The 12877-nt window shown below is 47.4% G+C and overlaps 1 protein-coding gene across 9 annotated transcripts in view; it reads left to right on the plus strand.

Annotated features, from left to right (window-relative positions):
* Positions 1–12877, plus strand: part of Zip48C (Zinc/iron regulated transporter-related protein 48C) — a 44831-nt gene that overhangs the window by 10535 nt on the left and 21419 nt on the right. For all 9 annotated transcript variants that reach the window (XM_076172579.1, XM_076172586.1, XM_076172580.1 and 6 more), the window contains 3 exons: positions 196–261; positions 1496–1627; positions 5882–5951. In XM_076172579.1, coding sequence (XP_076028694.1) covers positions 196–261; positions 1496–1627; positions 5882–5951 — 268 coding nt within the window. The remainder of the gene's footprint in view (positions 1–195; positions 262–1495; positions 1628–5881; positions 5952–12877) is intronic.

A 12877-nucleotide genomic window follows, 5' to 3' on the forward strand; every position in this document is an offset into this window, starting at 1 on the left:
AGTTAATACAGGCAGCTACAACCATTTTTCTCATGTCCCTTTTTAATCCTGTATGTAGGACCTTGACCCCATCCCAGTGGAGCAAATGTCCAGATTGTTCAGCACACTGAGAACATATTCCCTTGTTATATCTCTTCTATATTTACATCTTTCATACAGGTAGAGAAATTGATAATTTGCTTCTCTCATTTACAGCTTTGGAGAAGAAGACTGATGCTAAGTTACCATTCACTCATCCTGTTTATATTAATAATGATAAAGGTAAGCAATTATGTGTTTGAGTTATGTATATGTGCATGTCATTGAATGAATATATAAAAGTTTCTATCAATCCTAGAATCAACCCTTTCAAGTCTTCTGCTGAAGAAAGGGCTCTGGTATCATTCCATGACTCACATGACTGTGCCAACTTCTGGCATGTCATTCCTGCAAACTTCTGTCTGAACTCTCCCTCTTCCACAGTTTCCATCCTGCAGCATCCACAAAATGATGCACTTGCTCCATCTCCCATCATTCTTTCGCACTAACTTTCCTACCCAGTTCCACTTCCTTTCTTTAAAGCAATGGTCACTCATATGCAACTCAAGTGAATTTGTTTGAGTAGAAACAACATTATTTACAATATTTTATTTTTCAAATCTCCAAATATTAAATCACCTTTGCATCATATATTGAGAAGCTAAATGACAAACTAAGAGAAGATAAACATATATGAATATTAGACACATTGTTGAATTGTCCTTAGGTAAGTCTAGAGTACTGCAAGTGAAGTTGTCTTGCTGCTTTTCAAATTCATAACATTTGACAAGAATCATGAATGTGTGATTGGGGCTTTACTGGCTCTGCAGGGACCAATGACAGGTACCTGCATGTGATGGTCCTCACAAGACGGACAACAAAGCTGCCCCTTTTCAAAGCCTGTCAACACCCCCACCTCCATCTGAAGGTGCAGCTGTGAGAAACATTTGCTGATTGTTGGAAACCATGCTGTCGAGTTGTATTTTAGGGTGGTTCTTATGAACTGTTTATAAAAGTAATTTTTCTGATTGGGCCAGACTGATGGGGCCCACCTCTTGTGAGTAGCTATAGGCATATCTAGCCAACTACAGCATGTCAGCCACTATGAGCTGTGAGTTTCTTGTCAGTGAAGCTCAAGGCAGCAATTATCGTTATTGTTAGCATGAGGGGATGGAAAGGGGGAGTTGCCAATTTAATGAAGTGGCCTTGCTGTGGATGTGCTGTGTCTTGCAACACTGCTTCTGACCCAGGGTAGTGGGTGAGATGCAGGGATGACGAATGGAAGTGGAGTCTGTGGGGATGGAATGGGTGGCAGTGGATTTTATGCCTTTGTTTTTTGGCTGCCTCCCTTGTAAAGGGGAAAAAGCCATTGGTATATGTACTGTATATGTGTATGTTACTAATATACATAACAAACCAGTTCCTAGAAATTTAGTTAAAAAGAACTTAATAATATGTCATGATGTTCACCTCTCAGGTTTACAACAAAGACTGGAAACAAATGTAGGAGATGAAGAAGAAGGGATGGAGAATCATAGAATATTTGTGAGTCAGCAGTGGAGAAGAATTTTACTTCTCATTGTTGCCATAACAATGCATAATATTCCAGGTAAGCCACTTTTTTCTGGTCATGCAAATGGTAATTTTATAATCACTGTAATGATTTTTCTGCAGGGTGGAATTGCATGGTACATATCTAAATATATAAGTAGTAATGCAACCCACATCATGAATGTGTTATGGATTACATATCTTTTGTTTCAAATCATACATTGAGGGTTGACTTTGGTCAATTTTGTTTGCATGTATTTGTCAGCCAGCACCATTACAGCAAAATGACTATATCAGTCAATAGGAAACTTTCAGGAGACATGGTCAATACCCTATATGACTTGGTTCAAAAGTGTAGTGTATGAAAATGTTGCCTGGGGCTGGAATTCATTGTCATTTTGTGAAAAAATTACATGTATTAATTTAATTATTTTTTTTCCTTTGAATTTTTTATACCATTTATCTATACTGTATCATAAACTCATTTCATTATGCATTGCATGATATATACACTAAGCCCTATCTACATACATACAGCCTTACCTTGACACACTCAACACATGGTTCATCACGAACAGACTCAAAATAGCTCCAACCAAATCTACAGCAACACTTCTCACCAACTGGACAAAAGAACACAAATACATACCTCATCTCTACATCAACAACACTCTAATACCACACACAAACACACCGAAAATTCTTGGTGTAACATACGATACATCCATGTCTTTCAAACAACACCTCACAAACATAAAAAACAAATGCACTCCTAGACTTAACGCACTTAAGTCAATCACTGGAACAACATTTGGACAAAACAAAGAAACTAATATAACAATATACAAACAATGCATACGCTCAGTGATGAATTATGCGAGTCCTGCATGGGCTCCTAATCTCAGTGAGACACACCACAACACCCTTCAAATCATACAAAACAAAGCCCTAAAAACAATTACAGGCTGCACAAATACATCACCTACAGACCATTTACACCATGAAACAAAAGTCCTCAAAGTCAAGGACCACCTCGACATGAGAGGCACACAAACACTTGCTGCAGCCACCACAAACACATCACACCCGCTACACTACATAGCAGAACACCCACACACACCAAGAAACATTAAAACTACACCCATAGACCTTTATTACACACAGATACTCTCTTCTCTTCCTCCACAACCACCAAATACCAGCCTCCGGAAACATATTCATAATCATATCACTCACCGCTCCATTAACACACTGAAAGACAACACACTGCTGCATGCCAGACCCCCTGATATCCACCCTTCTGAATCCTCTATCCCACGTAAGGACAGAGTCCACTTGGCCAGACTGCGATGCGGTCACCACCCAGCACTTCTAAGCTACCAGAAGAGGCTGGACGACCGTGTTGTGAACAACTGCCCAGGATGTAACACTTCACCCCATACCATACAACACATAATGGAAGACTGCATTATACACAATCATGCACGCAAACAACCCAACATACACTCTATAAAGGATTTGTGGGAAAACCCAGTTTCGGCTGTGGCCTTCCTTGGGGAGACGGGACTGCTCGGACAGACAGTCTAGGGAATGACAACAACAACATACATACATATACCAAGGGCTTTTTCCCCCTTACAAGGGAGGTAGCCAAAGTCAAAGGCATAAATCCACTCCCACCCATTTCATGATCCCTCCCTCCCTCTTTTCTTGTCTCCTTCTAGATGATGGGTCATCCCCGCATCTTGCCCACTGCCCTGGGTCAGAGGCAATGCAGCAAGACACAGCACATCAACAACAGGGCTGCTTCATTTAATTGGCGACTCCCACTCTCCTCTCATGTAGAGAAAGAGAAAACAGGGAGAAATCCCTTCATGCTGCATTAAAATATCATTCATACATACTCCCTCACCCACCCTATCCCCCATCCACTCCCTTCTATGCATCAGAGCATCATCCATACACAACCATTCTCCACTCACCCCTATCTTCTGTCATCTCTCTTCCTTCCTCAACAGACATCCCCTTTTTTCCCAATGCTCCTTTTATTCTATGCATCCATCTCATCCTTGGTCACCCGCTCATATTCACTCCCCCCACCCCTGCCTTCCACACCTCTTTTACTAATCTTTCTTCACTCATTCTTTCCATGTGTCCAAACCATCCTAATACTTTCATCAACCCTATGTCCCAACTCCCTCTCCACTCCTGCTCTCCTCCTCACCTCTTCATTTCTCACTCTATCCAGCCTAGTTACCCCAACCATACTTCTCAGGCATTTTATCTCAAATACATTTAAACTCTTCCATGTTTCTGGCACATACAGTGCTGTCAGTACAATAACCCTTTCATACAATATCCTCTTAGCATCCATTCCCAAATGTCTATTTCTCATTACACTTTTTATCCCCCAAGGCATTTACTTGCTTTTCTCAATCTACATTCCACCTCCACTTCTCCCATTCCCACCACATTTGCACCCAAGTATATAAAGCTATCCACTTCCTCTAGTCTTTCTCCCTTAACCACTTCATTGCAACTCAAATTCTCACATGCAGCATTGGCTGCCATATGTACTTTGTATCACACTACTTGCATTATAAAATATAAAATCACTGCTGCATTACTCATTCTCTTTTACTCTGAGTAATGATAAACACAGAAATAGTGATCAAACCAGTTCATAGAATTCGGGGGTAACTCATGCACAACTACAAGAAAATATATAATAAAGATGCTGATGCCGGCATCCTCGTGTACCTACTCGTGCCCCATGATGCTTATGTAGGTGTCATTGTACTGAAGTGGTTAATACTCGGTTCCAATTTGCTGTCATCTCATCACCTTACTTTTACCCACATTTATCTTTAACTTTCTTCTTTCACAGATCTTCCCAAACTTTATCACTAACTTCTTTAACCCCTTCCATACGGGGCCGCACACGTAGGCGTCATGGGGAGCGAGTGTATTCGCGAGGCTGCCATATCGGCGTCTTGATTATATTTATTGTAGTCGCCCCTCCATAATGACATTCTTTCTAATTCTTTTGTAATCGCATTTTCTATGGTTACCAAAATTCACGGGTGAAGAGAGAACGATCGATATAAGCGGTGACTATATTTTATGATGCGATTATTATTACGACACGTCGTACGGCTGGCATTGGCTGCTGCCACCGAGATCTAAGTCCATGACGCCTACGTGTGCGGCACCGTATGGAAGGGGTTAATCCCTCCTCTGACCCTACCACAAGTGCAGTGTCATCAGCAAACAACAACTGGCTTACCTTCCACTTTTCTCCATTTTTTTTTAACCATCTCCAACCCCTGGCCCATTACCCTTGCACTTACTTCTCACATCACTCTATACATGTATAAATTGAACAGTCGTTATGACATAACACATCCCTGGCGAAGTCCCATCTTTACCTCTCCATTTCTAATTCTAACTTAGGCTCTACTACTCTTGTAAAAAACTCTTGACTGCTCTTAACAGCAATCCTCCTATTCCATATATATGCAATACCTCCCACAGTGCCTTCTTATCTACCTAGTCATAAGCCTTTTCCAAATCCATAAAGGCCCAAAAAAACATTCTTAGCTTTTCCTTATCACAAAAATCTGATCCACGCAACCCCTACCTTTCCTAAACCCACACTGTTCCTCACTAGTTACTCCCTCTGTTCCTCTCCAAATTCTCTCAATCAGGACCTTCCCATAAGCCTTCCCAACTACACTTAACAAAAAATGATCCCTCTGAAACTATCAACACTCACGCTTGTCCCCTTTTCCCTTGTAAAGCGAAACTATACATGCACTCCTCCAGTCCTCCAGTGTGGGACTTTAGATTTGGAAGTCCATTGTAACCACATTCTCCCATGATGGGAGTGGCTTAATCTGGCTTGGTAAGATTGTATGGATGGTGTGATGTGTTCAGCATATTGGAATGGCTATGGTTATGTGAAACCAGTGTAGGCAGCTTGATTATAATCATTAGGTGCCAGTATTGCAATGTGACACTAGTATATTGCACTTCTGATGCTCATCATTTCAGAGAGGGGTTAGGAAACCATGAAAATGTGACTTAAACAGTTTCCTGGCACCTCAATTGAATTGAACATGGGCCTCCCACTTTGTAGGCAGGAATTTTTCATACTGTTCCACAAGGACTGCTGATGATGATTTTGACTATAATTATTTATGCTTATATTGATGTCTTCAGGTTATAAATAATTATCAGTACTTGTATATATTTTATTTTCAGGTTATCAAATATATAATGATATAGTAATATATAAACTGTTTATTCTCAGAGGGGCTTGCTGTTGGAGTTGGTTTTGGCGCAGTTGGAAAGACACCCCTTGCAACCTTTAACAAAGCAAAGTAGGTTCATGTTCATGGAGTGTTGTATCACACAATAACACTACTTTCTCATTTGTGCACTACAACGTTTTATGGCATATAAAATGCACGGGCATATTTAGGAAAAATTTTTTTTAGTGCATTTAAGCATGTAATCTTTAAAGCAAGTTAGCAGTACATTACACACTTCAGCTGTGACCGAAATATCCTACGTGATTACAGTAACAAGCTCATCTGGTACCGATGAATGTTGCTGATATTTTGTGACCTCAGCTAGAGAGCTCGTTTTTCTGCACAGACACCAGCTAGCGAATACCTGTGAAATCTATATCTCCGAATAGTGTTAAGTAATTGTGTTGTGTTTTTTGTAATTGTATACGTATAGCGCTATACAGTTACAGATTTAAGATAAAGTGCAGTGTTCTATTTAAATTCAAAACAGTTTTCTGTTACTGTACTCAAAAGGTAGGAGAAATAGTATAAGGTAAGCAGAGTAAGCTTCACGTATTTAGTTTATTAGAGACCGCTTTGTTTTTTTGTTTTTTTGTTGTCATTGATTTGTATTTTCTCTTTGCCGTTTTTATTGCTAAAGGAGGAGCGAAATGGCTTGTGAAGGTTGCGTGAACCTAGAGGTCCATCTCAGGATGTGTGAGGAGGAAATTCGTCTTCTCAGGAGTGCGCTCTGTGAGAAGAGTGAACCCTCCCCACAACCCAAAGAGCGTTCCACTTCTTCCGCTACTGTCACTGCCGTGAGCGAGTGGCGCTCCAAGGGGTCCCGTTTGTTGAGCCCGCATTTGGTAGACGTGTGCCCTGTGGAGCAACCGCTGACTCTAGCCAATCGTTTTGCTCTACTGGAGGATGAAGTGGCTGAAAACCAGGAGTTCTTGGTGATGGGGGACTCCATGTTGCGAGGCTATGACAACATCCTGCAGAGGAAGACTAAGCGACGTTGCAAGCTTGTATGTCAACCGGGCCATGGGATCGCTGATTGCACCCAGTCCATCAGGGAGCAAGGACGGAAGAACACGGTTACAATTGTTCATACAGGAAGTAACGATGTAGGTAGGGTGAGATCAGAGGAACTTGTTCGGAATTACAAGGGCCTCCTTCAGGAGATGAAGGAACGTGGGAGCCGTCACGTAGTCTGTGGGATCCTCCCGAGGATCTACGCAGGCTCGTGTTGGAATAGTAGAGCCATAGGGATCAATGATAGGATATTGCAGTTGTGCACACAATTGGGATACCACTTTGTTCCGAAGAATACAAACTCTTCGGTACTCCTTACACTAGGATACTCTCGCGTAGCGCGAATATTTCTACTGCGAAATTAAAATCCTCATTCTGTGGGTCTGGGCAACGCTTATCCTCAGTAAGGGGCCCCATTGGGGCAAGGGGGGGGGGCCCTTGCCCTCCACCACAAGTCTCGCACACTATAACCATTCTCTTCGCAGTAGTGACCGCGTTAACATCTCTCTACTATACATGTTTAGTTTTTATCTGTTTCCCCCTTAATGGGCCAATTCTCAGTCAAACTCCATTATTAGCGCGGCAGCGAACCGTTAATTACTCAGCGGTTCTATGTTTACATCGGTGCCGAAAATCAAGCAATCCGCTTCGATTGTCGCCAGCTCACTCTAAGGATGCTAAGGAGTTCGTCGTCCTTCAATTTCATCGGGGTTTTCCCTACGCCATCCTGTGTCCTGGAATTATTAAGTGCTTCTCCATTTCCTGTATTATTCCCTTAACCGCCACCGGGTATCCTACCCTTCACTGTAAGTATGGAATCTGGTTCCAGTATTGTTGTGGTTTCGCCGAAGGGAGATAAGGGGAAAGGTGCGCAAGCATAGAAAATGGCTTCCCTCTTCACCCCCCAAAAACAAGAGAAGGCGGCCTACGGCTTCAGAGGAGACGAGCAATTCTCTCCCTCCTCCACGGCGTAGTAGACAGGAAGCCAAGTTGTCCTTTATTCCTTTAACCAGGACGGTTAGCGTAGACGGACATGCGCCTCAGGCCACCTCTAGCTACCGTTCCTGTACGAGCTTTTTCCCGGATGAGGTCGCATACGGCTTGCCCTCGACCCATCCCAGAAACTCGACAGTCGCCAGGAAGGTGGTACAACGTCCACTTCGAGTCATTCTCAGGCCAAGTTGTCCTCTTCCTTCAACCAGGACGGTTAGCGTAGACGGACATGCGCCTCAGGCCACCGCTAGCTACCGTTCCTGTATGACATTTTTCCCGGATGTGGTCGCTTGTGGCTGCCCCCGAAACTCGACCCCGGCACGGACAAAGGGGGGGGGGGGCAAAGAGCCCCTTAGTCTCTGCTACTCAGGAATCCCGCAGTACGCACAACACCCACCGTAGGAAGAGCCGGGTGATCAACGGTGACCTTTCCATGCCCTTTGCTCACAGGGACAGAGATCAGGGACGAGGTTGCAGACGCGGTGTTTCTCGCTGACCGGACAGGCGCCAGCTACGACGGCGACGACGTCCACAGTACGAGGGCAGGGTAGATGGCTTCCCCCCTCACCCGACACAAAGAGAAGGCATGCTACGTCGGCGGAGGACGCGGGCAGTTGTCTCCCCCCTCCTAAGCGTAGTAAACGGAAAGGTTGTACAATAGCCGCCCCGAGTCAGTCTCAGGCCAATTGTCTCCTGTTCCTTCCCACAGGGTGGTTAGCTTCGACGGGCACGCGCCTCTGGCCCCCGCGAACCCCCCCGGGTACGAGATTTTTCCCGGATGCGTCCGCCGGCCCCGCGACGCTGCCGGCGGCTCCGCCCCCCCACGGACAAAGGAGCCGAGTTCGGAGATTCGGAGCGCGTCGGCCTCTCCTCCTCGGGTGGCCCCCACATCCACCTTCCACCCGTCGTCAGACGAGCCGGGTCATCGCCGGAACCCTTTCTATGCCCGGTGGGCAGGAAGCCCGAGATGTGCCAAAGCGCGCGTTCGTCGTAGGTGACTCAGCTTCGTCCAGAGAAGGCAGTCTCCCCTTGGCGTCTCCCGGACCATCCGCACCCAGGCGGGACTCATCAAGCGGACATTCCCCGGACCTCCTCCCCACTCTCTGTTCACTCGTCACTACGTTGAAGGAACAGATGGAGGCCCAACGGGAATTTTTCCGCGCTTCTCAAGCGCGGTTCGTGCACCGCACGGAAGCTCGTGAGGAGTCACCGCCCCCAAGGGCCCCCCTCGACCATCTTCCACTTGCTCGGCCCCCCTCTGTACCCATCAGTGACAGGGATGGTAGCGTGAGGTTCCTCTCTGCCCGTGCCGACCCCTCCTACGCCGACGACGATGTCCACAGCTCCGTAGGGGGGGGGGGGCCACGCTCCCTTTCCCCTCCCGTTTCCCAGTCGGAATCCTCGATGGTGGTCCCACCTTCCTTCTCGGACGTCCTCGCGAGGGTTCGGAGGGCGAATCGACTGGGCCACCCGAAAGAAGAGGAAGCCACATTCGAGTCTGACATCTTCATGACGGCCAACTCTCAGAAAGCCCAGCCTCCTCCCCTCCACCTTCCATGGAGTACGCAGACGGCGAGAGCCATGGCCCAGGCCTCCGACGCTCTCGCAACAAGGACGACCGAGAAGACGCGTTGGCTTCCGGTCCCATTGGAACACCAGAAGCGCTTCTACACCCCATCGGGGTCAACCCTCGGAGCAGCCTCGATCCCGGCGAGGTTACCAGAGCTGGTTAGGCGGACGCCGAGTCGCTGCGCAGACGAAACGTCCTCCTCTCTGGCAGGGAAGTCAGCGACCACCTTCAATCACTGGCTCTGTCCCTGGCGGTGAACTCCTAGCTAGAACGCCTCCTTGCCTCGGCGTGGGAGTTCTTACCCGCACTACAACCCCAGGAAGAATGCGACCTCCAGGCTTTTTGGCAAGCGCGAGCAGAGCCCTGAAGCATCAGGTTTCCTGTCTCTCAACGTCCTGGGCCAACTACGAGTCCCGCAGGAGAGACACCATCCTCGGGGACCCCAGTAACCCCTCCTCAGGGAGATTTATGCTCACCCACACGCTGATTCCCCCGGATTTGGTGGACTCCGAGATCCTAGACGCAAACATTATAGAGGCTCCGGACTCCCCCACAGGACTCCTAGGAATTCGCCAGCCCCTCCGCACAAGATAGGGGGTTGCCTCTCCCTCTACTGGAGAGCATGGGAAGAGGCCGGGGCGGAAGACTGGACCTACTAAGTCATTAAGACGGGCTATTGTCTCCCTTTTCCACTGTCCCAAACCTCTCCCTCTATCCCATCCAAGTCAGCAGCTTCCACCCGGATTCGGCTCGCGGGCGGGCCCTAGCGGAGGAATCCTCCGTTCTGCTCCAGACAGGAACTTTAGAGGAAGTCTCGACTCCGGACCCAGGGTTCTTCTCAAGGCTATTCCTAGTAGAAAAGACAACAGGGGTGTGGAGACCAGTCATCTATTTGTCTCCACTCAACAAGTTCCTTTCCCTGACGAAGTTCCGAATGGCCACCCCAGAGTCCGTAAGGGCGTCTATCAGGGAAGGGAACTTCATGGTGTCGCTGGACCTCCAAGATGCATTCCGCCCAGCTATGCCAAGAACACCTGAGAATGGTCCTAACCTTTGTCCTGAAATTGGGCACAGTAGTCAACCCAGAAAAGTCAGATTTCTTACCAGAACAGAGAGTCACGTACCTGGGTATGGTCCTGGACTCCTCCCTAATGGAATCCTTCCCAGTAGGAAAGGGGATCCCGAATCTTGCTTCTCTAGTTGCACAGGCACTATCGACCAGGTTCCTGACAGCTACACAATGCCAAATCCTCCTGGGCCATATGGCCTCCATAGAGAAATTAATCCCCAGGAGTAGACAAAGAATGCGACCGCTACAGTGGCTCCTCAAGTCTCAGTGGGCCCCGCAAGAGGGAGAACCCCTACAACACATCTCCCTCACCGAAGAAGTCAAGGATTCTCTTCTCTGGTGGAAGGCCCATGCAACCTTCTCATGGGGATGTCCCTCGGCCCATCTCCCCCCGAAGTCCTCCTGTTCTCCGATGCCTCCAAGGAGGGCTGGGGAGCCCACCTCAACGACGATCACATCAGCGGTTCCTGGTCCACACTCGAGCGGACAGCCCATATCAATTGGCTTGAGTTGAAAGCAGTACTCCTGGCTCTCCGTCACTTCAAGGATCAAGTCTCAGGAAAAGTAGTGGGCATAATGTCGGACAATTCCTCGGTAGTAGCCTACCTGAACGAGCAAGGGGGGCACAGTCTCCCAGGAACTATGCCTTCTGATGATGGACATCCTCAACCTAGCCAAGAATCTCCAGGTGTCACTCAAAGCCTGCTACATCCCGGGGAAGAGGAATGTCTGGGCGGACCACCTCGGCAGGAAGAATCAGATAATCAACACAGAATGGTCCCTCTATTGAGAGGTAGCGAACTTCATCCTCAGCAAATGGGGCTCCCCTCTAGTGGACCTTTTTGCAATGAGATGGAATCACCAACTCCCAATATATTTCAGCCCTTTCCTGGATCCTCTGACAGCAGGAGAAGACGCTCTTCTGCAAAGTTGGGACAACCTGGACTCCTACGCTTTCCCACCATTTCCCTTGCTCCAGAAGGTACTCCTCAGAGCAAGACACGCATCCTACCTTCGGATGACTTTGATCGCTCCTTGGTGGCCCGAAGCCCCATGGTTTCCGGACGCCCTCGAGCTAGCAGTAGAAGAGCCTCTGGCCCTTCAGGGAAGACCAGATCTTCTGTATCCACCCATCAACGGGCCTTGGCACAAGAACCCTTCAGCACTCAATCTTCACGCGTTCAGACTATGGTCCAGATCCTCCTAAAGAAGGGTTTTCCCAGAGAAGTGGTTGAGGACATGTCCGCTCCTATTCGCTCTTCCTCAGCTAACCTTTATCAAGGGAAATGCGCCTTTGCAAAATGGTGCCACTCCAGGAAGTTAGTCCCAGTTCGAGCCACCATTCCTGAGATCGCCTCCTTCCACTTCCTCAGGAAGTCCAAGAAGATCTCCCTCTCGGCAGTACAAAGCTATAGGGCAGCTCTAAATCAGGTGTTTTCTCTGAAGGGCATGGTCCTAGCCCTTTCACAGGAAATTTCCATGCTCTTCAGGCACTTCAAAGATCATGCCCCCCCCCCAGGGAAATCAGTTCTCCTCCGTGGGATGTGGCATTAGTCCTGAACTCTCTGAGGGGTCCCCCTTACGAACCTCTCCGAGAGGCACATCTGAAGGACCTCTCCTAGAGGACAGTTTTTTCTGCTAGCCCTGGCATCTTCCAAGAGAGTAGGGGAGTTACATGCCATCTCTTATAGAGTCGCCCATTCCAAAGGATGGAAAGAGGTCTCCTTCACTTTCATGCCTCAATTCATTGCCAAAAACCAAGATCCTGCCAAATCCGACCCTAGATTCTGGGCCTTTAGTGTTCCATCCTTAGACGAATTTGCAGGGGGAGAATAGACTGAAACAGTTCTATGCCCGGTACAAGCCATCCGGACCTACCTCAAGAGAACCGAACATTTTCGACCAGAATTAAAGAGGTTGTTCATCTCTACTAAAGGTAGCCCATCACTAAGAATTCCATTTCTTACTGGACAATGGAAGTCATCCGCAGAGCCTGCGACATGAACCACACAGATTGCCCATGACCTGAGGGCAGTAGGGACCTCCCTAGTCATCAGAAAGAATCTGTCAGTCAACCAGGTTCTTCAAGCAGGTATATGGAAGAGCCAGAATACGTTCACTTCCTTTTACCTCAAAGAAGTTATGCGGGAATCTTTAGGGAACTTATCTTTGGGCCCCATAGTGGCCGCCCAAGAAGTCCTGAAAATGATATACCCCTCCTCAAGAGCACACAGCCGACCCTGACAACTCATCCAGGTTCTGGCTCGGCAACTGCAGGGATAACTTTCTAAAGTCCTTCTCATACTCTTACATTCCCTTACCTCACCCGCGGGCTCTCTAGCATTCCAA

Source organism: Oratosquilla oratoria, chromosome 33, assembly GCF_046742065.1.
Source record: "Oratosquilla oratoria isolate Oo_2021 chromosome 33, ASM4674206v1, whole genome shotgun sequence".
NCBI classification, from domain to species: domain Eukaryota; kingdom Metazoa; phylum Arthropoda; class Malacostraca; order Stomatopoda; family Squillidae; genus Oratosquilla; species Oratosquilla oratoria.